The sequence below is a fragment of the Trematomus bernacchii genome, unplaced genomic scaffold (genome assembly GCF_902827165.1).
Source record: "Trematomus bernacchii unplaced genomic scaffold, fTreBer1.1, whole genome shotgun sequence".
In the NCBI taxonomy this organism is placed as follows: Eukaryota; Metazoa; Chordata; class Actinopteri; order Perciformes; family Nototheniidae; genus Trematomus; species Trematomus bernacchii.
This window is the reverse complement of record NW_022987839.1, coordinates 3,231,498-3,256,037: the sequence shown is the minus strand read 5'-3', so window position 1 is coordinate 3,256,037 and position 24,540 is coordinate 3,231,498. Positions and strand designations below refer to the sequence as shown.

General features: G+C 40.3%; 2 protein-coding genes across 4 annotated transcripts; one reads left to right on the top strand and one right to left on the bottom strand.

Moving 5' to 3' along the window:
* The first annotated feature begins 4,830 nt into the window (after positions 1-4,830).
* Positions 4,831-16,714, top strand: LOC117500202 (geranylgeranyl transferase type-2 subunit beta-like). 3 transcript variants are annotated; one of them, XM_034152982.1, is made up of 5 exons: positions 4,831-4,887; positions 5,398-5,505; positions 7,342-7,539; positions 7,978-8,146; positions 16,646-16,714. In XM_034152982.1, exons 1-4 carry the CDS (start codon positions 4,885-4,887, stop codon positions 8,101-8,103), a joined length of 435 nt encoding a protein of 144 aa, XP_034008873.1. In that variant the 5' UTR covers positions 4,831-4,884; the 3' UTR covers positions 8,104-8,146; positions 16,646-16,714. The 3 variants fall into 3 exon arrangements, with proteins under 3 accessions (XP_034008873.1, XP_034008872.1, XP_034008871.1); XM_034152981.1 differs by having other exon boundaries at positions 7,978-8,152; positions 16,652-16,712; XM_034152980.1 differs by lacking the exon at positions 16,646-16,714 and having other exon boundaries at positions 7,978-8,350.
* Positions 10,076-20,473, bottom strand: LOC117500200 (tripartite motif-containing protein 16-like). The gene is made up of 2 exons (XM_034152978.1): positions 18,978-20,473; positions 10,076-10,502 (listed from the first exon to the last, which is right to left on the bottom strand). The coding sequence occupies exons 1-2, from the start codon at positions 20,250-20,252 to the stop codon at positions 10,116-10,118; spliced, it is 1,662 nt and encodes a 553-aa protein (XP_034008869.1). The 5' UTR covers positions 20,253-20,473; the 3' UTR covers positions 10,076-10,115.
* Positions 20,474-24,540: the final 4,067 nt, after the last annotated feature.

Sequence of the window (24,540 nt, the reverse complement as noted above, 5' to 3'; positions counted from 1 at the left end):
GATGACGACCACGACGAAGGTAAAATCAACTACATGCACTGGGGTTTTAATCTGCACAATAATGGTCTCAGATGTACTTTTATTTGCTCAGTAGATCAAGCTAGCCATGCTAGGTTGAATAGGCTAACACCGGCCCCGAGCTAGCTACATCTAGCTAGCTAGATATTCTCGGCCGCTATGAAAACGTTTTGACTTGTGAATAACTGTGTAGTGTTTCTGTAATTTGCTTCACTAACTCATGGCACTAATCGTCTGTTTCAGGCGAGGATGGACAACTCTCGGGATTGGAAACAAGCGAGCTTTGCATTCTAGATCACAGCGCTAGCTCGTCCCCCTTACCAGCAACCAAACGCAAAGGTACACACACTGTAACTTTGTCTTGAAAGAACGTTACGCATCGAACTGATGTTCACAATCATGTTTATTTCCTTCTTGGTACAATTATGAAACAGCGTGAAAACGTATTCGCAGACCGGCATTTACAAATGTCTCTCACAAACATTGTAAACATCCGGGCTAGAGGTCACATGACTTCCGGTACGAAAACTTGCCTCAACAACATTAAACAAAATTCAAGCATACATGAAGCACAATCCTCCGTGTTTGAACCTCTTAAATCGCTGCATAGCCGATTTATTTGGACTGGATTATCCCAGAGAGGCTAAACATTCTTTATAACACAGTTTGAGATTTGTGAAACCTTAATTCTATTTGTAAAAATACAAAAAAGGGAGATTTCAGTGCTTTTTTTACATGTAGACCACATTAGACCAGGTCCTGATCTAAAACCACTCTACCTAGACTCATCAAATCTGGACTGGATTATCCCAGAGAGTCAAAAGATTCTTTATAACACAGTTTCAGATTTCTGAAACCTTAATTCTATTTGTGAAAATACAAAAAACACATTCCTAGTATGTTGTAAAACTACATGGCGACTAAACAGATCTTGTATCTTGCTTATTTTCCCCTCTTAGGAAAGCGGACACGGGATGCGAATTTCTTTGACACCGTCCAGGCGTTGGAGGACCGGCGTGCCGTGGTGAAAGAGTCGATGCACGGGGATCAGTTGGTGCTGTTCACCAAGGCCCAGGAAACGGAGGACAAGATGCTCACCAGTTCATTTTATATTATTGTTATTACTGTTATTATATAGTCTTGATACAACTGACACTTTATTTTATATTGATAATGTTAATTTACATGTACAACATCTATTTTATTTACATTAAAAATGTGAACTTCTATTTACTGTTAAACAGATCCTGTAGCTTGCTTATTTCTCCTGACACTTTATCTTTAGTGACCTGTGTAGCATCCTATACATCACATGTAAGTGATTATTCTGATACCATCATGTTTCATCGGTTATAAACTGGCAAAGCTTTATTTGTCATTTATTTATCATCAATGTTGCAACCTTGTGGAGGAATGGCAGGGGCACATACACAAATATGATAATTTATATAATTTAAAATATTATTTGACCTAAAACTAAATGTTTTTATGATTGTCCTCTGAGGAGGACATGGGGATTTGCAAACCTTTAATTCCCCCCCCCCCCCATTTTACACAACATGAAAATGGAGTCCACTATGGGCCGAAACTAACATTTGTTTCCATAGTGTTTATGGCAGACGGATGCAGTGGGTCTCAGGAAGATATATATATACTAATAACGGTGGGTTTGCTGCTGAGCCTATTTACTGTGCATACAACACACCTGGCACAGTTTATTGTTATTATATTGCCACACTGTACACTATTGTAATGATGCCTGTCTTGACTGGAAAATAAAAGAGAAACAAGCACTGTACAAAAGATTAGCTTTATTGTCAAAATGTTTACAATTGACACGCTGTTCAGATGCCTCATAAAGCTGGGTCGCCGGTAAGGCAGTCCATTCGTCCCTGTACTCATTACTTTCACAAAGGTTATGTAATATGCAACATGCTGCCACCTGGATTGTGATCTTGTAGTCGTTTCTTTTCATCAAGCACCGCCACCTGCCCTTCAGTCTGCCAAAAGCGTTCTCCACCACCACTCGTGCTCGGCTTGTTTTGTTATTGTACGCAAGTTGCTCAGGCTGCATTAACTCAGTTACAAAGCTGTATAACATGAGCACAAACAGCACAACTTCAGTCGACTCCATCTCCATCATGTCTGAGGTCGGAAGGTAAACAACAGACGCCTAATGTACACAGCGAGTGGGTGGGCGTCGCAGTATACGCGGGAAGTTTTTCTTCTTCTTCTCTTGTTTTGCAGCGGATTGCAAACAACTTTAAGGTGCATACCGCCACCTACTGTACTCGCCGTGAAGTGGTTTGTGGCCTGCCAGTAAAGCCAAAGCAGAAGAAGAAGAAGTGACGTCAGCGGCTCATTTGCGTAATCTTCCCTCAGGGAAAAGTACTCCGGTGTGAACGCGATCTGTACTAAGTGCCCTGGGGTTAAAAGCGCCGGGGCTCTTATGGCGCATTTCCACTACACGGTCGGCCTCGGCCACACTCGGTACGGCTCGGTACGGCTTGGCCGCGTTGGGCCTTAACAGGGCCGACTCACTTCATGCTGCGCTTCCATTACAGTTTAGGAACTGGGGTAGTTACTATAGTAACGCAGTGTAGGCGGAGCCGTGACGTCATCTTCAATGAGAAATCCAGAAACACAACACAGCCGTTAGCTGTGAGCACTCAGAGCTCACAGCTCCTTATATATGTTCAGAAACTCGACAAAAGTTAAACAAGTACACACCACAGACTGCCTGTGTCATGGTGAATACAGTCGCTGCCTTATTTATGTCTGTATAGGCCGTTGTTGTGAGTGTGGACGGTCGGGGCATATACTGCGTTAGCTTAGCCAATCTCCATCTAGAAAAACACGAATTTTAAAAGGTTTTTCGCCTGCCGTCTGTCTGCAGACTTGACAAAGCATTAATTCATGGTTTTTACTAACCGGTATCAGTATGTTGTTACTTCGGCATCATTTTGAAACGTGTATTACAATTAAATCACGGTCAAATATGTCCATCTTGTTGTAGTTCTAGCCCTCTTGCCAGCGCTCCTCTCTCTAGTTTAGCATACTCAGCCCGACTCAGCCCTGTTTGTTGGCCCCGATAGAACCACAATTTTCTAGGGCCAGAAAAGAGGGGAAAAAGTGGCCCCGCGCCGTGCCGCGCCGGAACGAGGCCTAGTGGAAGCACAACCAAAAAAGGGGACGGCACGACACGGCACGCTTAAAGCGAGCTACGCGCTGCAATGGAAATGCGCCATTAGTGCCGGAACTAAGTACAGGAAAGTACTTGGTGTGAACGCGGCTATTGAATAAGAAAAACCCCTGCAGTCGTATATTTTCCAGACCTGAGGTAGTTTACAAATATCTCCTGAAAATGAACTCACAAGGCAGTAAAAACTGAAAATCCATGCTTTTTCCTCATGACTTCTTTCAGTCAGGTAACACAGTATCTGGGATGCATTGTCTTCAAACTGTTAACTCTGTATGTAAGGACTCCACGGTGCAGACCCATGGAGAGAAATCAAGTGTAGTGATTGTCTCTGGTGCTCCAATGTATAGTAAATGCTCTTCAGCCCCACCCTTGGAACAAACTCCCAGCAGCTTCACATCTGATAATCACCACCGGACAGGTCAGGAATTATATTCTATTCTATTTTATTTGTAGTGTATGAGTTTGAGATTGTGCACTATATACTCAACATGTTAGGTACAAACCATTTACGGTTAAACAGAAAACGTTCAAATCCCCTGTTACCTGTAAGAAAACTAAAGCTCAGAATTGTTAAACAGAGGATTGGCATTCATATCATCTGACATCATATCTGTCTGCATGCCATATCCCGCATTAACCACAGAGTAGCAGCGTTGCCTCTTAACCCATTCATATACCACCCTTTATGTATACAGTCTATGATTCCAGCAAATTAAACTAAAAGCATTAGATTCCTCACTAAACTGTGTTCCTCAGATCAGGGGAATGTTTTATGAGTGGCATTAAACTGCAGTCTGATCTCATGTGAACTTCAGGCATGTGGTTTGGGTTGAGGTGAGGCTTCCGCAGCCAACTTGGGGCCCCAAGCGACATTGTGAGATGAGGCCCCCCCCCCACCCCACCAACAGGAGTGAAATTCTTTTTTTTGGAAACAAAGCACTTTGCAAATATAATTCCTGTTTATTATTATTATCAACACAGTTACTTTTTTATACAGTGAGGTAAATGGTAAATGTGCATGTATGTCGTTCAGTATGCGTTTACAGGTGAATACGTCTGCATTTCCTGCCAAATACTAGCCTCAAAAAGATTAAAATATAATTAATGCAAATAAACTACTTCTACTAATAATAATAATCATAATCAATTCAATAATATAAATACTATATTACGCGGAGAACTGCGCTGAGAACTGCGCTGAGAGCTGCGCACAAGCCAAGCTCATAAGCCAAGGCCCCCTGCACGAGGCCCCCTGCGCAATGTGAGGCCCCCTGCGCAATGTGAGGCCCCATGCAGCCTGCATGATCGGCCTGTAGGGAGGGACGGCCCTGAGAAGTATAAAGCAGCATAACATGAAAGCACTCAAGTAAAATACTTGATTAAATGTACTTAGTTACTTTCCACCACTGACCACCACACAATACAGACTGTAACACCACCATGTGCAATGTATAATATCCACTCATGTAACACCATTGTACATGTGTGAAACGAAAAGGGATTTTGTATTGTTATATCTGATTCTAAAAGCATCCAAGTGATTTTCTCCTGCATAATCCCGTGTCCCCACTAGGTGGCGGTAATGCGCATCTTAACCAGTTTGACAGCTACCAAAAAGAAAACAGAAGAAGAAGAAGTAGCCTGATCATGCGAACATCTCCAGAATGGTAACCGGTTATCATGTTGTAAATGTCATCGTTACTCAGCTTATTTTTATATAACAATACAGCCGAAATGCATTAACATGTCCACTTATCTCCGTTATGTTCAGCTTTAGCGTTACATTGACCGCTTACCTGTGAAAACAGCTAACTTAAGTAAAGTGGTTAGCATCAGAGTTAGCATGTAGCTAAATTATACCAAAACAACTGCTTTACTATCTTCATTTTCACTAATTTCGCTAGATAATATTAGTCAGTTTCAGGCTTGACACGCAGGTTGTGGTTGTATATCATTGAAACAAGGTCATTTAGAAATTGTGCCATGTTTAAAATATATAATACACTGTCGTATGTCATATATTCATTGTCTTAAGTTTCTTTTTAGGTTATTATTTGTATATTTTCTTTGTTTATGTTTGCACCACCATACACCAAAGCTAATTCCTTGTTTATGTAAACGTGTAAAACACTTGATTCTGATTCTGATAAGTATTGTGGTGATGTGTTCAATGTCAGGGTACCCAAGTGAAAGATGTCATCATTAAGCCTGACGCCCCCAGCTCTCTGCTGCTGGACAAACATGCAGACTACATCGCGGCCTACGGCTCCAAAAAGGATGACTATGTGAGTAAAAGGACATTTTGTAGGATTAATTGATGTTTTTTTCAGAGTGTATCTTTTAGTTCCCAGGGTAATATGTTCCCCAAGTGTATTTTATCTTTATATGACACATGAAGGACACTTTTTAGAGGAATTCATGTTTTAAGCAATGCTTTTTTGGCCATTGTTAATGTTCAATGTATGTTTTTCATGGTCAATAAGTTGAAATCACCCACCTTCAGCTAAAAGCAAACTGATCTACTCTTTGAAACAGACACCATCAAATGTGCAGATATACCACAGCATGTCAACAATTCTTCTTGTCATATTCACTCATTCATCTACATAATATGACTTTACTCCGCATCGGTTTTGACCCACCATTTTTTTTCCTTTGGGCGTTTATATTTCCAAAGTGGCTGAACATATTTTGACTGTAATAACTGCATTCAAAACTCTCACTTCAATTTCCTTGCTTGATCTGTGAATGGCCTTACCAACCTCTTCCAACATTGTTAAGTAAAGAGAATAATGCTAAGGCTAGTCTTGGAACCTAGGAACATTCATTCTGGAAAAAAAACACTTAAAATCTCCTAAGATTGTCTTTACCACAGACCAGGGATTTAACCAAAAACCCATAAAAGATCCCATAGATTTTGAGATGAGGGACCCATAAGTGCAATAATGCTGACTCATTCCCGGGTTTTTGGACTCATTCCTGCTGCACTGTTTATCTTTCCTGTTTGTTTGTGTTTGTCCAGAGGCCTGTACTACGAAGCCGGATTTTCGCTTAGCCGGCTGACTTCAGGGAAAACTCAGGCTTTTCGGTCCTACGACGCTGGTTCTCTTTTTAGCGGGCTAGATCTCCATGGTAACTTATGCTGAGCGGCTAACCTCCTCGGGAGGAGGTTAGGTTGCAGGCTAAGAGATTAACTCAGTGAAAGCACCGCCTGCTGACCAATCAGAGCTCCGTGTGCGGAGTTTAAAGCGATCAAGTCATATTACAGGATAGAGGAAATACAGAAAAACTGCCTTTGCAGGAAAGACTGCCGGCCAAAATCAACTGATTGTGTGAACGTGCAAATTAATAGAATATCCCCTCCCATCTTCAGAGCAATCTGACTATTATAACATTAGCGTTAAGAAAGCTTACTTAAATATCTGCCACAACATAAGTAACCGGATCAGAGTAACATTAAGTACAGTCCGCGGCACTGTGAGTGCAGACGTCGATGTGTCCCATTATCATTCATATCATATCACATCATAATGTATCATATATTTCCTTATTTGAGTCAGCTTCTTGAGCCGTATCTGGCCGTGCAACACTCACAGTGTCACATACTGTATGCAGAAGTATTATTTTAAGCAACACATTAAGTTGACGAAACACTTGTGTCAAATGTAATTAAAGTCAGATCCACTCGTGTCTTGGACGGGGCAGTGATATCATAAACCTGTTAATGTACGCATTCAAACACTTTTTCTTTTACCAGCTGTATTCACCTTGCAGGTGCAGCTATGTGGCTTTTATCCTGGATAAAGTGTTTAAGTCATGGATGTTTAAAGTTTAACTTCTTCATATTTGACTAATATTAAAGTTCACTTTTCATTCAGGAAGTATGACGCTGCGCTGTCAGTACGCTTGTCCGTGTTTGTGATTGGTCGAATGCTCCAAATACCACCCCTTTCATGTGAACGCGCACCTAACTAGATAGGACACGGCTGGCTTGAGCGATCCACTTGATAACCAGCGTCGTAGTACAGCTTAGCGAGAGCGCGTATGTTTTGGATTGGGCCAACCGGCTAACTCAAACATATCCAGGTTAGGAAAATCCGGCTTCGTAGTACAGGCCTCTGGAGTACACACTGTCAGAGTACCTGCGGATGAGCGGCATCTACTGGGGTCTGACGGTGATGGACCTGATGGCGCAGCTGCCCCGGATGAACCGGCCGGAGATCGTAGACTTCATCAAATCCTGTCAGCACGAGTGTGGAGGCCTCAGCGCCAGCATCGGACACGACCCCCACCTGCTGTACACCCTCAGCGCCGTGCAGGTGACTCCTCAGACAGCCAACAGGAAATGTGACAGATTGCTAAACCTATTCTTGTTTTTCTCATCAACTTCTGTGGATGAGAGAAGTTGGAAATGTCGCCAACAAACGGAAAAGATAGTATACTTTGCTTTGATTCAAAGTTGATGCAAGCAGACATTTTAAGTATGTTTTAATGGATTTTGATCCTGGAGGACACAGAACTATACAATAATTTTGTTTCTTATAGATTTTATTTCTCTTTCTCTTTCTTTCTCTCTCTCAGCCTCAGTATCTGTGTTTTTAAAGCATTTGTTCTTCTGAAGGATCCTTTTGATTCAAATGTTATGAGTATTTACCTCCCAGCTAAACGGTTCAATGTGTGCGTTGGCTACAGGTACAAGTGCCCTGCCTGCAGCCCAAATCCTTTCAGTCTATTTACTGTTTTACTCCTTTCTGCAGATCCTGTGCTTGTACGACAGTGTGGATGCTCTCGATGTGGACAAAGTGGTGGAGTACATCAAAGGGCTGCAGCAGGAAGACGGATCCTTTGCAGGAGACAAATGGGGTGAGCCAGACTTACTCTGATTAATGTCTCGAGAAACATTTGCTCCTCCATCCAAAAAGTGATTTTGAGATGGAATCAGAGGACAGTGACACTGCTATGAGTGAAGAAGAGGCAGAAGAAGATGCCTGTGGACAAGTGGACAAAGAAAGCCAACAACAATCCATCCCTCATGTACTTATGTTCATATAATAACTTGCTTTATATTTTGTTTTTGTCATTGTTAATGTGTAAAGTCAACATGTATATTTTCTACTTTCTTGTTTATTTCTAGTCTTTTTTAATCGTTATTGTTCAATGCCATGTCTTTTATGCTGCTGCAACACAACAATGTCCCAAATTGAGATCAATAAAGTACTACATGTATCTTATCTTATCTCTTATCTGAACCCAATGGCCGCCCAGTCAGTGATTATGTGGACATCGAGCCCCAACCAAATAAACACACCAAGCCCCGTGACAGGTATCGCTGGCTGAAAAAATATTTGATCAGTCCCAATACTGATTTCTCTGCTCCAGATATCACAGAGGATGTCATTTCTGCAAAGCTCTAAAGATGCCAAAGCAGGAGATGCTGAACAGGAGACAGTTTCAGGCAGATCTAGCATCCTCTCTCATCCTGGTAACAATGCTTTTCTGCTTTTCTGAAATACAGAAGAGGATTAGGACCACATGTGGATTTATCTTTTGGACCTGACCAAAACTGATTTTTTCTTTTGAGTAATAAATCAAAATTCTTACTTAAATCTCAGATCTATGAAAACTAATTCTGAAGGTTTTCATGAAAATAAATAAAATATATTTTAAGAAAAAGTCAGATTTCTGAGATTTTCTTTAAAAAAAATTGAAAATCTGAATTTCTTTTGTAAAAGAATTTTTTTTTTAAATCAGAATTCTGACTTTCACTAGTAAAGAACATGTTGAGGTCTGACCAAAGTGATTTTTTTCCTAACTTTAATCTCAGATTTCTGTAATTTCATAAAAAAAAAGGAATAAAAAAATATATTTATTCTGAATTCTGAGATTTTCAGAAAAAAAATGTTCTTAAGAAAAAGATTTATTAAAAATATTCTGAATTCTGACTTGTTTCTCAATATTCTGACTAAAATCTTGAAACATAAAACAAATATCACTTTAGTTCAGATCTCACATTTCTCCACATGTTCCTAACCCTCTTCCATAGACGTTTCGTCCTCTCCATTCTTTGGTGTAAATAAATGCACTTGTGTTCACTTTCCCCCCCGACTCTCTCAATGTTATTTGTTGTCGTGTGTTACCGTCTCCTTTTTTGTCCTAGAGATTATTGGGGACGTAGCAGTAAAACAAGAACTACATGTATTAAAAATTCAACTCAACTTAGTGCAGCTTCACTGGAGAGGAGAGATCATTCATTTTAAGATTACAAACAAAGACTGAGATTTTCACTTGTGTCCTCTTAGCTCTTTTATTAACAAGAAAAACTCCAACATTTTATTTTGTACAGACATGTAAATGTGGCACTCATCTCACATCTTGAACATAGAAACACCATTTATTACAAACTCAACCTGGTAGCTTTTCTTTGAATGTGTTTTCTTTCCTTCTTCAAACTTTCATTGATGCATTCAACACATTGAGACTTAGTCAAAAATAAAAGACATTTAGAATAAAATATCTACAATGAAAGAAGCTCTGGTGCTTTCTCTCTCTCATGCTTTACAAGAGAAACAACAACATACAAATACATCAATATCGATATTCAACAAATATTTAGAGCAAAGTTTACATTTCCATGCAGAGAAATATGAGTTGAGGTTAACAGAAATCCTCCTGAGCAGTGACAGCCTCCATGGCTAAACAGACACAGGAAGGAGCGCCGCCTAAAGAAACTCCAACATCTACAGAACAACTCATGAGAAGATGTTAAAGCACATCCCATAATGTTTGATTGACAGCTGATCTCTGTGCAGTGAAGACATGAACAATCAGCTCTCAGCAACAATGATGGATACACAATGAGTTTAAGAAGTAGAAGAGTTCCTCAAATGACTTCAGGCTATTTCAGTTTACAAAACTCAGCTGTGGCTCCATCATGATAAGGCCAAACTCCAGCATGTAGCGGCTGAGTGAATGTGGTCTGGACTCTGTGGAGGAGAGTCATGGTTTCAGAGATGCTGTAGAAGGACAGAATACCTGCTCTGTGATCCAGGTACACTCCTACTCTGGAGGACTGAGGACCTGAGACGGGAGTTTTGATATTGTCGTAACGAAATAAATAACTGTTTTGTTGACACTCTAAGGACCAAGATTTGTCATTGAGTCCAAATCCACTTCCATCCTCTGCTCTGCTGATATTCTTGTATGCGACTGCTACAGAAACGTCTCCCCCTCTCCACTCCACCTCCCAGTAACAACGTCCAGTTAGACTCTCTCTACTCAGGACCTGAGAACAATGAGTGAATCTGTCTGGGTGACTAGAATAAGACTGTTGTTGTTCCATGCGTGTTGCTTTTCTGCTCCCCTCAGATAATACCAGCAGTGTGTTTGCTGTGTTTGGATCCAGAGTGATCTCCTGTGAATATTTTAAGAACCCAGCTCTGGTGGTGGGCTCTGCTGCTGACAGTAAAACATCCACTTCAGTCAGTGAGACGTTTGTCCATTCCTCCTCCACTAAAGCTGCTAACATGGTGTTTTTCAGCAGGACAGGCCTCGGTGTGAAGCTCTGCCTACACTGAGGGCAGCTGTGGATCTTCTTCTCATCCTCTCCATCCCAGAAGCCTTTAATACACTTCATGCAGTAGCTGTGTCCACAGGTAGTCGTCACCGGATCCTTCAGTAGATCCAGACAGATCGAACAAGAGAAGGTTTCCCGGTCCAGCTGAACTCCTTTCTGCGCCATTTCCCCTCTCAGTGGCAGCGAGTGTCTGAGTTTCACTTCCTGAAACCTGAAACTATGTGAGCTGTGATCTGAACAGCATGGGTGTGTGCAGTGAATGTGGCCTATCAGCTCTTGTTCTTTACCCACATATTGGTTACACCCATCCTCCTCAGTGTGGATCTAAAGGGGAGGAACCAGGAAATACAGAGTGGAGCTGGCTGTGTCTGAGAGCAGGAAGAAGAGGGAGGGCTTATCAAACTCTGACTCATTCCAGCAGGAGGAGCAGACACTCTGAACTGTTTCCTCATTCACAAACGGAGCCTCGCTTACAACCTGCTCTACATTTGAAAACAGTTTTCAGCTGTAAAATATTTGTTTTAAATTCAGGCTTTCGTAGCACACAGCTCCACACTCATGGTGGCAGTGGTGAAAGAAGTACTCAGATATTCTACTAAAGTAAAAGTAGAATTACTACAAGTGAAAGTACAAAAGCATTGGTATCAAAATATACTTTAAGTATCAAAAGTAAAAGTACTCCTTATGCATAATGGCCCTTTTCAGAATCGTATATATATATATATATTGAGTTACTATAATGATTATTGATGTGTTTTATCACAGTTAGTAAATGTAGAGCTAATTTGAGCAACTGTATGTCCTGCTGCTGGATATCTTATCCTATAAATATCTGTCAAAGTCTATTTAATAACTGATTTATATTTTGAATGATCTACTAATCTATATCTAACTAGTAACTAAAAGCTGTCGAGTAGAAGTATAAAGCAGCATAAACTGAGACATATTGGCATCAAAAAATAATTAAAGTACCAAAAGTAAAAGTACTTACTGCGCCCAATGTCCCATTTTAGAATCTTATATTGAATTACTGGATTCTTTCATTTTGTTTACGTTAATGTGTTCATCACAGCTGTTAAAAGTGGAGCAAGGTTTACTTTATATACTGCTGCTGGATATCTTATAATAATAATAATAATAATGATATATCACTGTTTATTCATATTTTGTTTAATCTAATCATTTGTATTTGTAAAGTAACTAGTAACTCATTTTGTCAAATAAATGCAATGCTTTCTGCGGTCATGACTACTTCACTTTGACTGTGGTCTTTTCTCAGCTCTTTAATGAATAAGAAAACCCCCTGCAGTCGTATATTTTCCAGACCTGAGGTGGTTTACAAATATCTCCAAAAAATCCATGCTTTTTCCTCATGACTTCTTTCAGTCAGGTAACACAGTATCTGGGATGCATTGTCTTCAAACTGTTAACTCTGTATGTAAGGACTCCACGGTGCAGACCCATGGAGAGAAATCAAGTGTAGTGATTGTCTCTGGTGCTCCAATGTATAGTAAATGCTCTTCAGCCCCACCCTTGGAACATTAGATTCCTCACTAAACTGTGTTCCTCAGATCAGGGGAATGTTTTATGAGTGGCATTAAACTGCAGTCTGATCTCATGTGAACTTCAGGCATGTGGTTTGGGTTGAGGTGAGGTTTCCGCTTTGGAAACAAAGTACTTTGCAAATATAATTCCTGTTTATTATTATTATCAACACAGTTACTTTTTTATACAGTGAGGTAAATGGTAAATGTGCATGTATGTAGTTCAGTATGCGTTAGGTGAATACGTCTGCCAAATACTAGCCTCAAAAAGATTAAAATATAATTAATGCAAATAAACTACTTCTACTAATAATAATAATCATAATGATAATCAATTCAATAATATAAATACTATATTATTTTATTATAATATAGTTGTAATATAGTCAAGACAAAAAATGCTTATTACATGCTCAAAAAGAGTCTGCTCTGTGACGCAGCTCTCTCTCTCTCTCTCTCTCTCTCTCTCTCTCTCTCTCTCTCTCTCTCTCTCTCTCTCTCTCTCTCTGCTCGGGAACAGCTGATTGCTGCACGGCGATCAGCTGTCCCTCCCTCCCTCAAGGTGTGTGTGGGTGTGTCTGTGTCTGTGTGTCTCATTCACTGTCCCTCAGGTTGTGGCATGTTTCGATTGCCAGTTTGTGGCTTGTATGTCTTGTGAACGCAACGCTGGCATAATATGATGTGGCCTGCTGACATGGCCTCTAATAAACACACAGGACTACAATAATACGTGTTTAATTCAGCCCAGATGCGGTGACTGCAGGCCAAATCCATTAATGCGGCATATATTGAAGGTGTTCAAAGTTGCACCGGTATGAAGCGCAGTGAGAACCACGCACCTGTCAGACCAGACCTTTATAGTCTATGTGTCAGACAAGCGAATGGGCACATTTAAATTTCAGGAGAATAATGAAGATGTGATTGGTTGTTCCACTCTCCGTTTCTCACGAGACCAGCGCGCTGCTGTTTACATTAGTGTGTGGACTGGACCGACTGAAACTGACGCCAAGGTTAATTATTGTGGAAGGATGGACCCCCATCCTGCAAAAAAAGGTAGCGAAATGTTCTAAAATCACTGATTTATTCAGAACCCCCCGTATGGTATAGAATGACGAAGCAGAGAGTAAGTGAGCGAACATTATGAGCCACATTTCTTTCTATATTGTAGCCTGATGTGCACATCGACTGTCAACAAAACAGTTTCTCAGTCCAATGCTAAGTTAGTGGCAGGCCCTGTGTGACTGGAGACTAGAAGGCTACACAAAACCCAAACATGTCCTTAATGTTACTCAAGGCAAATATATGTAATATAACCGTTAGACTGCAGCTAACTGTGGGGCTACAAACCCCTCATACTGTGAGTGAATCACTTGAGATGGTTATGTTGTCTAAAGGGGAGACAATCATTATGGTATTAGGCCATGCAAATACAGGGTCAACTAAGTGATAAAATAAGTGTTGCATAATATATGTTCTTGAATAATGTTATTTCATAAATAGTTGTTAATGTAATGATTACATGTTCTCCTTATTCAGTTCCACTATCAGATGATGCTGATGGTGATGGCCCTGAGGGAGAGATGCAGAGCTCAGTGGACAGAACTGGCAGGTACAGAGGAAACTGTTTCAATAGGCTATGTCTATGAAAACACTGAACAAACCAAAGGAAATGTAATGACAACAGTATAAGCAAGCTATGTTCATGTTCTCTCAATAAGTTACTATAGTTATTGATCAGAGTTTAATCCATTTGAGGTCCACCCCCAAATAAAACATGTTCACATTGAAAGGTTCCCAAATACATATGCACACTTTTTTTAACAATATCCTATGTCCATATGTTTCTATTTAAGTAGTAGATTCAAACTGTAGGGCTATCACTAAGGGCAGCAACGTTGTAAATATTGACGATACATCCAGCAAAACGCCCCCAAACAAAACTGGTAGTGGCCTGGCTGGGTGTATAATTCCCGGCCTGCTATGGTCCCAGTCCGGCCCTGCTGACACATCACACACCCGTACACTACACACATTACTGATCAACTGATATCACAATTAAGTTACTCTCTTTAAATAAATATACTGTAATTGGAAAATAATCATGTGTGGTGTCCTTGCTTTGTCCGTCCTTGAGCCAGGGCTCCCTATTGTTGTATAGGTTATTCTTGGTTTTAGAATGAATTCAGTAATGGTGTGTGTGTAACACAAACATAATAAATCATTGGATAGTGTTTATATATAATAGAAATAAAGTAATGTATTAAGACTCAGTGCGAGTTATTACTTTCTTCCTTTACTTGGCATTCTTCAAAAATACACAGACATTGCAGCACATCGTTGCCTTTCTCAGCATTAAAGTGCAATGTGTTGGCGAACCTTTGTTTCCTCCTGACAGCTCACTTAAAGGTATACTCAATTCAATTCAATAGCTTTATTAGCATGACCTCAGTTACATATAGTATTGCCAAAGCTCTGTATAGTTGCAACATCTATACAAAATATATATATATACAATATATATATACTCCCCCTTGTGGCCAAATGGGGACACAACTCTTGTCTTCAGACGTATGCTTGAGTGCAGGAAAATGTAGCACAGTGACTATTTTGTCAACTAAACATCATACATACAATACATATTTTAGTAAACGGGACATTATAATCTCCGCACATTAACTCTATATTTGCCTCTGCCATGGTGCCAAAATGAAATGAAATAAAATAAACAATATATAGGGGTTGCCTCTTCTCTGACTGCATCCCTCCAAATCAAATAAACCATAAACAAATACATAAAGTCGTGTTCACTGCAGCGATCTATTTCACACACAAAACTATATGAAAACTTAGTGATATACAGTTTTCTCCTGGAGACCAAGGGAAGACAGGCTTCTCCTGTTTTTTCAGCCTTTGTTATCATTTTGATAATTAAAAATATATATTCTTGTCTGGTTGTTTTTGCATTCAGGGCATACAAGAGGTGTAACATTATTTGAATACCAAAACTATATTGAAATAGAGTCTAGCTTGAACAGCAACATAGCTGTAACATTACTGGGTTATTTGGTGATAACTAAGTAAAGTAACTTCAGACGCAGACGTCACCTAGCTTCTCAGACGAGAGGGGTGGCGACGAGAGTGTCACGTTACTTCTCTCGCGGCATAGTTCACGGCATGGTAGGCGACGATCAACACGATCAGGGTCTGCTCAGTGAGTTCGTTCATTGGCACAAATCACACCTCATACTAAGCATACCGGTAGTTTCTGTAGACCTGTCTGCCCGTTTTGTGAGTGCACTGTGCGCGTGCGCACTTGTGGCATTGTTTGGGATGACCAGTGGCGGTTCTAGACCAATTTGACTGGGGGGCCATGGGCCAGTTGTTTTCTGAGGGGGGCACAATAAATGCAGGACGAAAAAGACAAAGACAGTATGAAGTAATTGCGCATAAGAAAACAATGCAATACAGTTATTGGTATTTGTTTCAGTACACATATTTATTTCAGATACTTATAGTTACAGTTTTTACGCTGGGTCCGACTAGAATGACAAATAGTGTTTGTTCCGCCTATTCCGTCAGCCAAGACATCGTTTAATCATAGACTTTTTTTAATTTGTTTATTTGTTATTTTCAGGGGGGCCACAGGGGGGTCCAAAGTCAGTGTTAGGGGGAAACTGCCCCCCCCTGCCTCCCTCCCCTAGAACCGCCCCTGCACCACAGACTGGTAAAACATCTGCAGCAGCCTCGTGCAGACGTTGAAGGACCTGAGACTCCTCAGGAAGAACAGCTCGCCCCTTCCTGAAGAGAGCATCAGTCAAAGTCAACTTTATTGTCAATCTTTCAGTTTGTGTGTACAGAGAGATCGAAATACCGTTTCCCACAATCCAGAGGAATACAAAATACAAATATGTGTACAAATATGTATACAAATATTACATTACATTACATGTTACTTGTTAGACGCTTTTATCCAAAGCGACTTACATACTCAATACTGTGGGCAATCCCCACAGGAGCAATTTGGGGTGAAGTGTCTCAGGGACACAACGACACGCTCGGGCCGGCTCTGCAAACAATATTGAATCTGGACGGATACTTTTTTAAGGAAATCGTTTTTATTTTTTATTATAATTATTGTGAAATGTATTATGTTTTCGTCATTATTACAACAAATACACACTTGCAACTGATAACACTGGCAAAGATTTTATATTTATTAGACTATTAAAAAAAAATCATGCTTCAAAGAAAGTGGGGGAACGGCGATCCCCCGCGTCCAACGACCACTGCTGCCATCCAAAAAGTGACTTTGAGATGGAATCAGAGGACAGTGACACTGCTATGAGTGAAGAAGAGGCAGAAGAAGATGCCTGTGGAAAAGTGGACAAAGAAAACCAACAACAATCCATCCCTCATATACTTATGTTCATATAATAACTTGCTTTATATTTTGTTTTTGTCATTGTTAATGTGTAAAGTCAACATGTATATTTTCTACTTTCTTGTTTATTTCCAGTCTTTTTTAATCGTTATTGTACAATGCCATGTATTTTATGCTGCTGCAACACAACAATGTCCCAAATTGAGATCAATAAAGTACTATCTTATCTTATCTCTTATCTGAACCCAATGGCCGCCCAGTCAGTGATTATGTGGACATCGAGCCCCAACCAAATAAACACACCAAGCCCCGTGACAGGTATCGCTGGCTGAAAAAATATTTTGATCAGTCCCAATACTGATTTCTCTGCTCCAGATATCACAGAGGATGTCATTTCTGCAAAGCTCTAAAGATGCCAAAGCAGGAGATGCTGAACAGGAGACAGTTTCAGGCAGATCTAGCATCCTCTCTCATCCTGGTAACAATGCTTTTCTGCTTTTCTGAAATACAGAAGAGGATTAGGACCACATGTGGATTTATCTTTTGGACCTGACCAAAACTGATTTTTTCTTTTGAGTAATAAATCAAAAATTCTTACTTAAATCTCAGATCTATGAAAACTAATTCTGAAGGTTTTCATGAAAATAAATAAAATATATTTTAAGAAAAAGTCAGATTTCTGAGATTTTCTTTAAAAAAAATTGAAAATCTGAATTTTTTTTTAATCAGAATTCTGACTTTCACTAGTAAAGAACATGTTGAGGTCTGACCAAAGTGATTTTTTTCCTAACTTTAATCTCAGATTTCTGTAATTTCATAAAAAAAAAGGAATAATAAAATATATTTATTCTGAATTCTGAGATTTTCAGAAAAAAAATATTCTTAAGAAAAAGATTTATTAAAAATATTCTGAATTCTGACTTGTTTCTCAATATTCTGACTAAAATCTTGAAACATAAAAACAAATATCACTTTAGTTCAGATCTCACATTTCTCCACATGTTCCTAACCCTCTTCCATAGACGTTTCGTCCTCTCCATTCTTTGGTGTAAATAAATGCACTTGTGTTCACTTTCCCCCCCGACTCTCTCAATGTTATTTGTTGTCATACTGTCTCCTTTTTTGTCCTAGAGCTTATTGGGGACGTAGCAGTAAAACAAGAACTACATGTATTAAAAATTCAACTCAACTTAGTGCAGCTTCACTGGAGAGGAGAGATCATTCATTTTAAGATTACAAACAAAGACTGAGATTTTCACTTGTGTCCTCTTAGCTCTTTTATTAACAAGAAAAACTCCAACATTTTATTTTGTACAGACATGTAAATGTGGCACTCATCTCACATCTTGAACATAGAAACACAATTTATTACAAACTCAACCTGTTGGCTTTTCTTTGAATGTGTTTTATTTCCTTCTTCAAACTTTCATTGATGCATTCAACACATTGAGACTTAGTCAAAAATAAAAGACATTTAGAATAAAATATCTACAATGAAAGAAGCTCTGGTGCTTTCTCTCTCTCATGCTTTACAAGAGAAACAACAACATACAAATACATCAATATCGATATTCAACAAATATTTAGAGCAAAGTTTACATTTCCATGCAGAGAAATATGAGTTGAGGTTAACAGAAATCCTCCTGAGCAGTGACAGCCTCCATGGCTAAACAGACACAGGAAGGAGCGCCGCCTAAAGAAACTCCAACATCTACAGAACAACTTGTGAGAAGATGTTAAAGCACATCCCATAATGTTTGATTGACAGCTGATCTCTGTGCAGTGAAGACATGAACAATCAGCTCTCAGCAACAATGATGGACACACAATGAGTTTAAGAAGTAGAAGAGTTCCTCAAATGACTTCAGGCTATTTCAGTTTACAGAACTCAGCTGTGGTTCCATCACAACCATAAGGCCAAACTCCAGCATGTAGCGGCTGAGTGAATGTGGTCTGGACTCTGTGGAGGAGAGTCATGGTTTCAGAGATGCTGTAGAAGGACAGAATACCTGCTCTGTGATCCAGGTACACTCCTACTCTGGAGGACAGAGGACCTGAGACGGGAGTTTTGATTTTGTTGTAACGAAATAAAAAACTGTTTTGTTTACACTCTAAGGACCAAGATTTGTCATTGTATCCAAATCCACTTCCATCCCCTACTCTCCTGATATTCTTGTATGCGACTGCTACATCAACTCCTCCCCCTCTCCACTCCACCTCCCAGTAACAACGTCCAGTCAGACTCCCTCTACTCAGGACCTGACGCCAATAAGTGAATCTGTCTGGGTGACTAGAATAAGACTGATGTTGTTCTATGCGTGTTGCTTTTCTGCTCCCCTCAGATAATAACAGCAGTGTGTGTGCTGTGTTTGGATCCAGAGTGATCTCCTGTGAATATTGTAAGAACCCAGCTCTGGTGGTGGGCTCTGCTGCTGACAGTAAAACCTCCACTTCAGTCGGTGAGACGTTTGTCCATTCCTCTCTCAGGACGTCCTGTAGTTTGTCTCTGACTGCTGACAGGGCCGCCGTCACGTCCTCAAAGTAGCTCAGAGGACGGATGTTGATGCTGGATGAGTGTGTAGGTTCACTGAGGGCTGGCAGTGAGGGGTAGCTGAGCAGAAACTGGTTGTGATCCTCTGTGTGAGACAGCAGCTTCAGCTCAGCGTCTCTCCTCTTCAGCTCAGCCATCTCCTGCTCCAGCTTCTCCTGAAGCTCTCTGACTCGTCTCACTTCACTCTTCTGCTGGGATCTGACCTGCTGCTTCACATCAGAGCTTCTTTTCTCCATGAGACGGATCAGCTCAGTGAACATCTTCTCACTGTCCTCCACTGCTTTATCAGCAGAGCCATTGACGGCCTCCACCTCCTGCTGAAGCAGCTTCACCTCCTTCTCTCTGTCCTGGATTCTCTGCTGGATGTTTAGTCGACTCCCCTCCAGCTCTCTCTGCCTCTCAGTCCTCTCTGCAGCAGCTGACACTGTGTCGTGGCCTTTGTGTTCGTCCACAGAGCAGAGATAACAGATACACTGCTGATCAGTGCGGCAGAACATCTTCATCACCTCGTCGTGACGAGAGCAGATGTTCTCCTGGAGCTTCTTGGAGGGCTCCACCAGCTTGTGTTTTTTTAATGGAGCTACGTCATAATGAGGCTGGAGGTGTTTGTCACAATAAGAGGCCAGACACATAAGACAGGACTTACAGGCTCTCAGTTTTCTCCCAGTGCAGAAATCACAGGCCACATCTTCAGCTCCAGCATAGCAGTGATCAGCAGGAGCAGCTTGGAGTCCAGTCTTCTTCAGCTCCTCCACTAAAGCTGCTAACATGGTGTTTTTCAGCAGGACAGGCCTCGGTGTGAAGCTCTGCCTACACTGAGGGCAGCTGTGGATCTTCTTCTCATCCTCTCCATCCCAGAAGCCTTTCATACACTTCATGCAGTAGCTGTGTCCACAGGAAGTCGTCACCGGATCCTTCAGTAGATCCAGACAGATCGAACAAGAGAAGGTTTCCCGGTCCAGCTGAACTCCTTTCTGCGCCATTTCCCCTCTCAGTGGCAGCGAGTGTCTGAGTTTCACTTCCTGAGAGCTGAAACTATGTGAGCTGTGATCTGAACAGGATGTGTGTGTGCAGTGAATGTGGCCTATCAGCTCTTGTACTTTACCCACATGTTGGTTACACCCATCCCCCTCAGTGTGGATCTAAAGGGGAGGAGCCAGGAAATACAGAGTGGAGCTGGCTGTGTCTGAGAGCAGGAAGAAGAGGGAGGGCTACATTTGAAAACAGTCTTCAGCTGTAAAATATTTGTTTTAAATTCAGGCTTTTGTAGCAAACAGCTCCACACTCATGGTGGCAGTGGTGAAAGAAGTACTCAGATATTCTACTAAAGCAAAAGTAGAAATACTACAGGGTAAAAATACTCTGTAACAAGTAAAAGTACAAAAGCATTGGTATCAAAATATACTTTAAGTACCAAAAGTAAAAGTACTCCTTATGCATAATGGCCCTTTTCAGAATCGTATATATATATATATATATATATATATATATATATATATATTGAGTTACTATAATGATTATTGATGTGTTTTATCACAGTTAGTAAATGTAGAGCTAATTTGAGCAACTTTATGTCCTGCTGCTGGATATCTTATCCTATAAATATCTGTCAAAGTGTATTTAATAACTGATTTATATTTTGAATGATCTACTAATCTATATCTAACTAGTAACTAAAAGCTGTCGAGTAGAAGTATAAAGCAGCATAAACTGAGACATATTGGCATCAAAAAATAGTTAAAGTACCAAAAGTAAAAGTACTTACTGCGCCCAATGTCCCATTTTAGAATCTTATATTGAATTACTGGATTCTTTCATTTTGTTTACGTTAATGTGTTCATCACAGCTGTTAAAAGTGGAGCAACGTTCACTTTATATACTGCTGCTGGATATTTTATAATAATAATAATAATAATTATATATCACTGTTTATTCATATTTTGTTTAATCTAATCATTTGTATTTGTAAAGTAACTAGTAACTCATTTTGTCAAATAAATGCAATGCTTTCTGCGGTCATGACTACTTCACTTTGACTGTGGTCTTTTTTCAGCTCTTTAATGAATAAGAAAACCCCCTGCAGTCGTATATTTTCCAGACCTGAGGTGGTTTACAAATATCTCCTGGAAATGAATTCACAAGGCAGTAAAAACTGAAAATCCATGCTTTTTCCTCATGACTTCTTTCAGTCAGGTAACACAGTATCTGGGATGCATTGTCTTCAAACTGTTAACTCTGTATGTAAGGACTCCACGGTGCAGACCCATGGAGAGAAATCAAGTGTAGTGATTGTCTCTGGTGCTCCAATGTATAGTAAATGTTCTTCAGCCCCACCCTTGGAACAAACTCCCAGCAGCTTCACATCTGATAATCACCACCGGACAGGTCAGGAATTATATTCTATTCTATTTTATTTGTAGTGTATGAGTTTGAGATTGTGCACTATATACTCAACATGTTAGGTACAAACCATTTACGGTTAAACAGAAAAGGTTCAAATCCCCTGTTACCTGTAAGAAAACTAAAGCTCAGAATTGTTAAACAGAGGATTGGCATTCATATCATCTGACACCATATCTGTCTGCATGCCATATCCCGCATTAACCACAGAGTAGCAGCCTTGCCTCTTAACCCATTCATATACCACCCTTTATGTATACAGTCTATGATTCCAGCAAATTAAACTAAAAGCATTAGATTCCTCACTAAACTGTGTTCCTCAGATCAGGGGAATGTTTTATGAGTGGCATTAAACTGCAGTCTGATCTCATGTGAACTTCAGGCATGTGGTTTGGGTTGAGGTGAGGTTAAGTATAAAGTAGCATAAAATGAAAGCACTGAAGTAAAGTACACACGTCAAAAAAATACTCAAGTAAAATACTTGAGTAAATGTACTTAGTTACTTTACACCACTGACCACCACACAATAAAGACTGTAAGTTAACACCACCATGTGCAATGTATAATATCCACTCATGTAACACCATTGTACATGCGTGAAACCATGGGCGTCGCAGCCATTATAAGAGTGTGGGACAAGTCCCCCCCACTTTTTCAAATGATTAGTTTAGACCCCCCCACTTTTACTATGCGGAAAGTCCGTGAATCGGTCTATCCACTCGCCGCACTTTGTAGAGCGCTGTGTCAGTGCTTTACTATCAAATGAAATCCATTCCACTTGCTTATTGAGAGAATGCCCAAATCAATGAAACTCCGTACCATGTTTTCACTGCTACTTTGTACCAAGGCAGATTCTCACATAGCGCGCGCATGTTCAAGGAGTGTTGTCATAGTTGGACAGCTCAGGGGCCTCATTTATAACGCCTTGCGTAGGATTGACGTGAGAAGGTTGCTTACGTAGTACAAAGCAAAAAAATAGGTACAGAGATTTTCCGACATTTTCCGATTCACAAAACATTGCGTACCGGTGAGGGAAGTGCGTACCGGCACTTCATACGCCTGTTTCCCTTTATAAATCACAATCGACTCGAAATGCGGCGCAGCTTTTGCAGGCTTCACGTAACGCCCATATTTGCCTATAAATAGTCAAAGAAACTCCCATTCATTCATTCATTTTGACTGACTGCATGAAGAAGATCGCAGGAAATTACGACCGAACAGCTAAAAAAGACATCTCACACCGTGTCAGATTTTGGTTATTTTGGGGAGGTCGAGATAAATCATATTGTTTGGTGGATGCAGTTTGAACCAGAGTAGCAGCATGGAGGTCGGATCGTCACCAAAATAAATAAATAAGTGGTCCGAAAAAAGTTAATGACAAAAAAAATACACATAACCTTCCTCAGGCAGTGTGTTTGTCCCGGGGACAGGAGACACCCCCTTGATGAGAAACTGTAAGAAATGATCGGGGAATCCCTCCGGAGTGGAGTCATGACGACTGGATCTGAATTATTTTGTTGTATTTGGTGGTTTGTGTTCCAGCTGTCGATCAGCAACTATATATCCATAATCCACCAGTTAAAGGAAATACAACTAATGTGTTGTGTTATATTAGCTGTACAATTTACCACATATGGTGTTCTTAGTTTCCATACCTCCTGTGTTTTACGAGCGACTTATCAAGTCTTGGCAAACGGCATAAAACACGATTAAACGTGATAGTATATAAAACCATGCTCGTATCTACAACCTATAGAAATGCAAAACGGCGTCAGTTTAGACGTTATTCTGTCCTCCTGCTTACCGCATCATTTATGAGAAAACATTTCATAACATTAACACAACATATTCGAGGTGGTTTTAAATAACATATCCGTATTTATTTATTTCCCCAAGTTATGTTTTTGTGTGCACTGAGGAGTCTCAAACAGGCGTTTGTTTAATCATTTTAAGATTGGCTTTAATCAATGTTTGAAAATGAATTCTTCATATGATAAATCACTACAAGGTAACATTTTATTTATTTCCACATATTTCTCTCCATTCTTCCTTCTGCCAACGGTGTCGCAGTTTCTCGTCTCTCCCGTTGTTGTGCTTAGTGCGTACGCATGGGTTACAGTTTGCGTGGAGGACCGCACATTTTCCCGTCAAGTTAGTATTTTATAAATCGCAAACATTGCGTAGAAACTGGCGTACGCCATTTTTTGAGCGTATATCCCTTTATAAATGAGGCCCCTGATCTGTTGTATGAAGCGATGCCGGTAGCGGAGGTAAGGCACACACACCAAATGTTCGGGAAATGGTTAATACAGCGAAAATCAAAGCTGACGATCTCTTGGTTTGATATGTTTTCTCCCCCAGACAACATGGGCATAAGAACATTTTTTTCAAAGAAGAGGAAAGTAAGTCATCAGCTGGTAGCAGTTAACAGTGATGGCGGCGTCTCACTTCTGGAGAGGAGTTTCGTCTTTATGTCATGGTAGAGAGATACCTACTGCTTGGGACTTTGAGTCTTCAAAATGTCCAATGTCACAGACTGGGACTTACTTTAGAGTCAGTTGTATTTACATTCAGTATGTCTTGTTATGATTCAATGTGAAAGAGTATACTGCTCAATAAATAATTATCACTTCACCACCTCTCTTGACATCTAGGCACTTGAGAGTGAGTCAGAGGCAGAATACAGGGACAGAGAGAGAGGTCCATTGCTGAGGTGAGTGATGAAAGGGAAATGACAGTTGAGAGTAAATTGTGATGTGGACTCTCATCCCAGGATTTTAAGGAAATCAGTGGGGATATTGAACAGGAAACATTTCAGTCAAGGGGCATCATATGACCAATATAGACAGAAGAGCAACATTTATTTGAACT

Coding starts and splice junctions, on each gene's coding strand:
- LOC117500202 (XM_034152982.1), top strand. Junction 5,506..7,341: donor GCTCCAAAAAGGATGACTAT/GTGAGTAAAAGG, acceptor TACAGGCCTCTG/GAGTACACACTGTCAGAGTA. Junction 7,540..7,977: donor ACACCCTCAGCGCCGTGCAG/GTGACTCCTCAG, acceptor TCCTTTCTGCAG/ATCCTGTGCTTGTACGACAG.
- LOC117500200 (XM_034152978.1), bottom strand. CDS start 20,252: ATGGCGCAGAAAGGAGTTCAGCTGGACCGGGAAACCTTCTCTTGTTCG. Junction 10,503..18,977: donor GATTCACTTATTGGCGTCAG/GTCCTGAGTAGA, acceptor CATTGTTCTCAG/GTCCTGAGTAGAGAGAGTCT.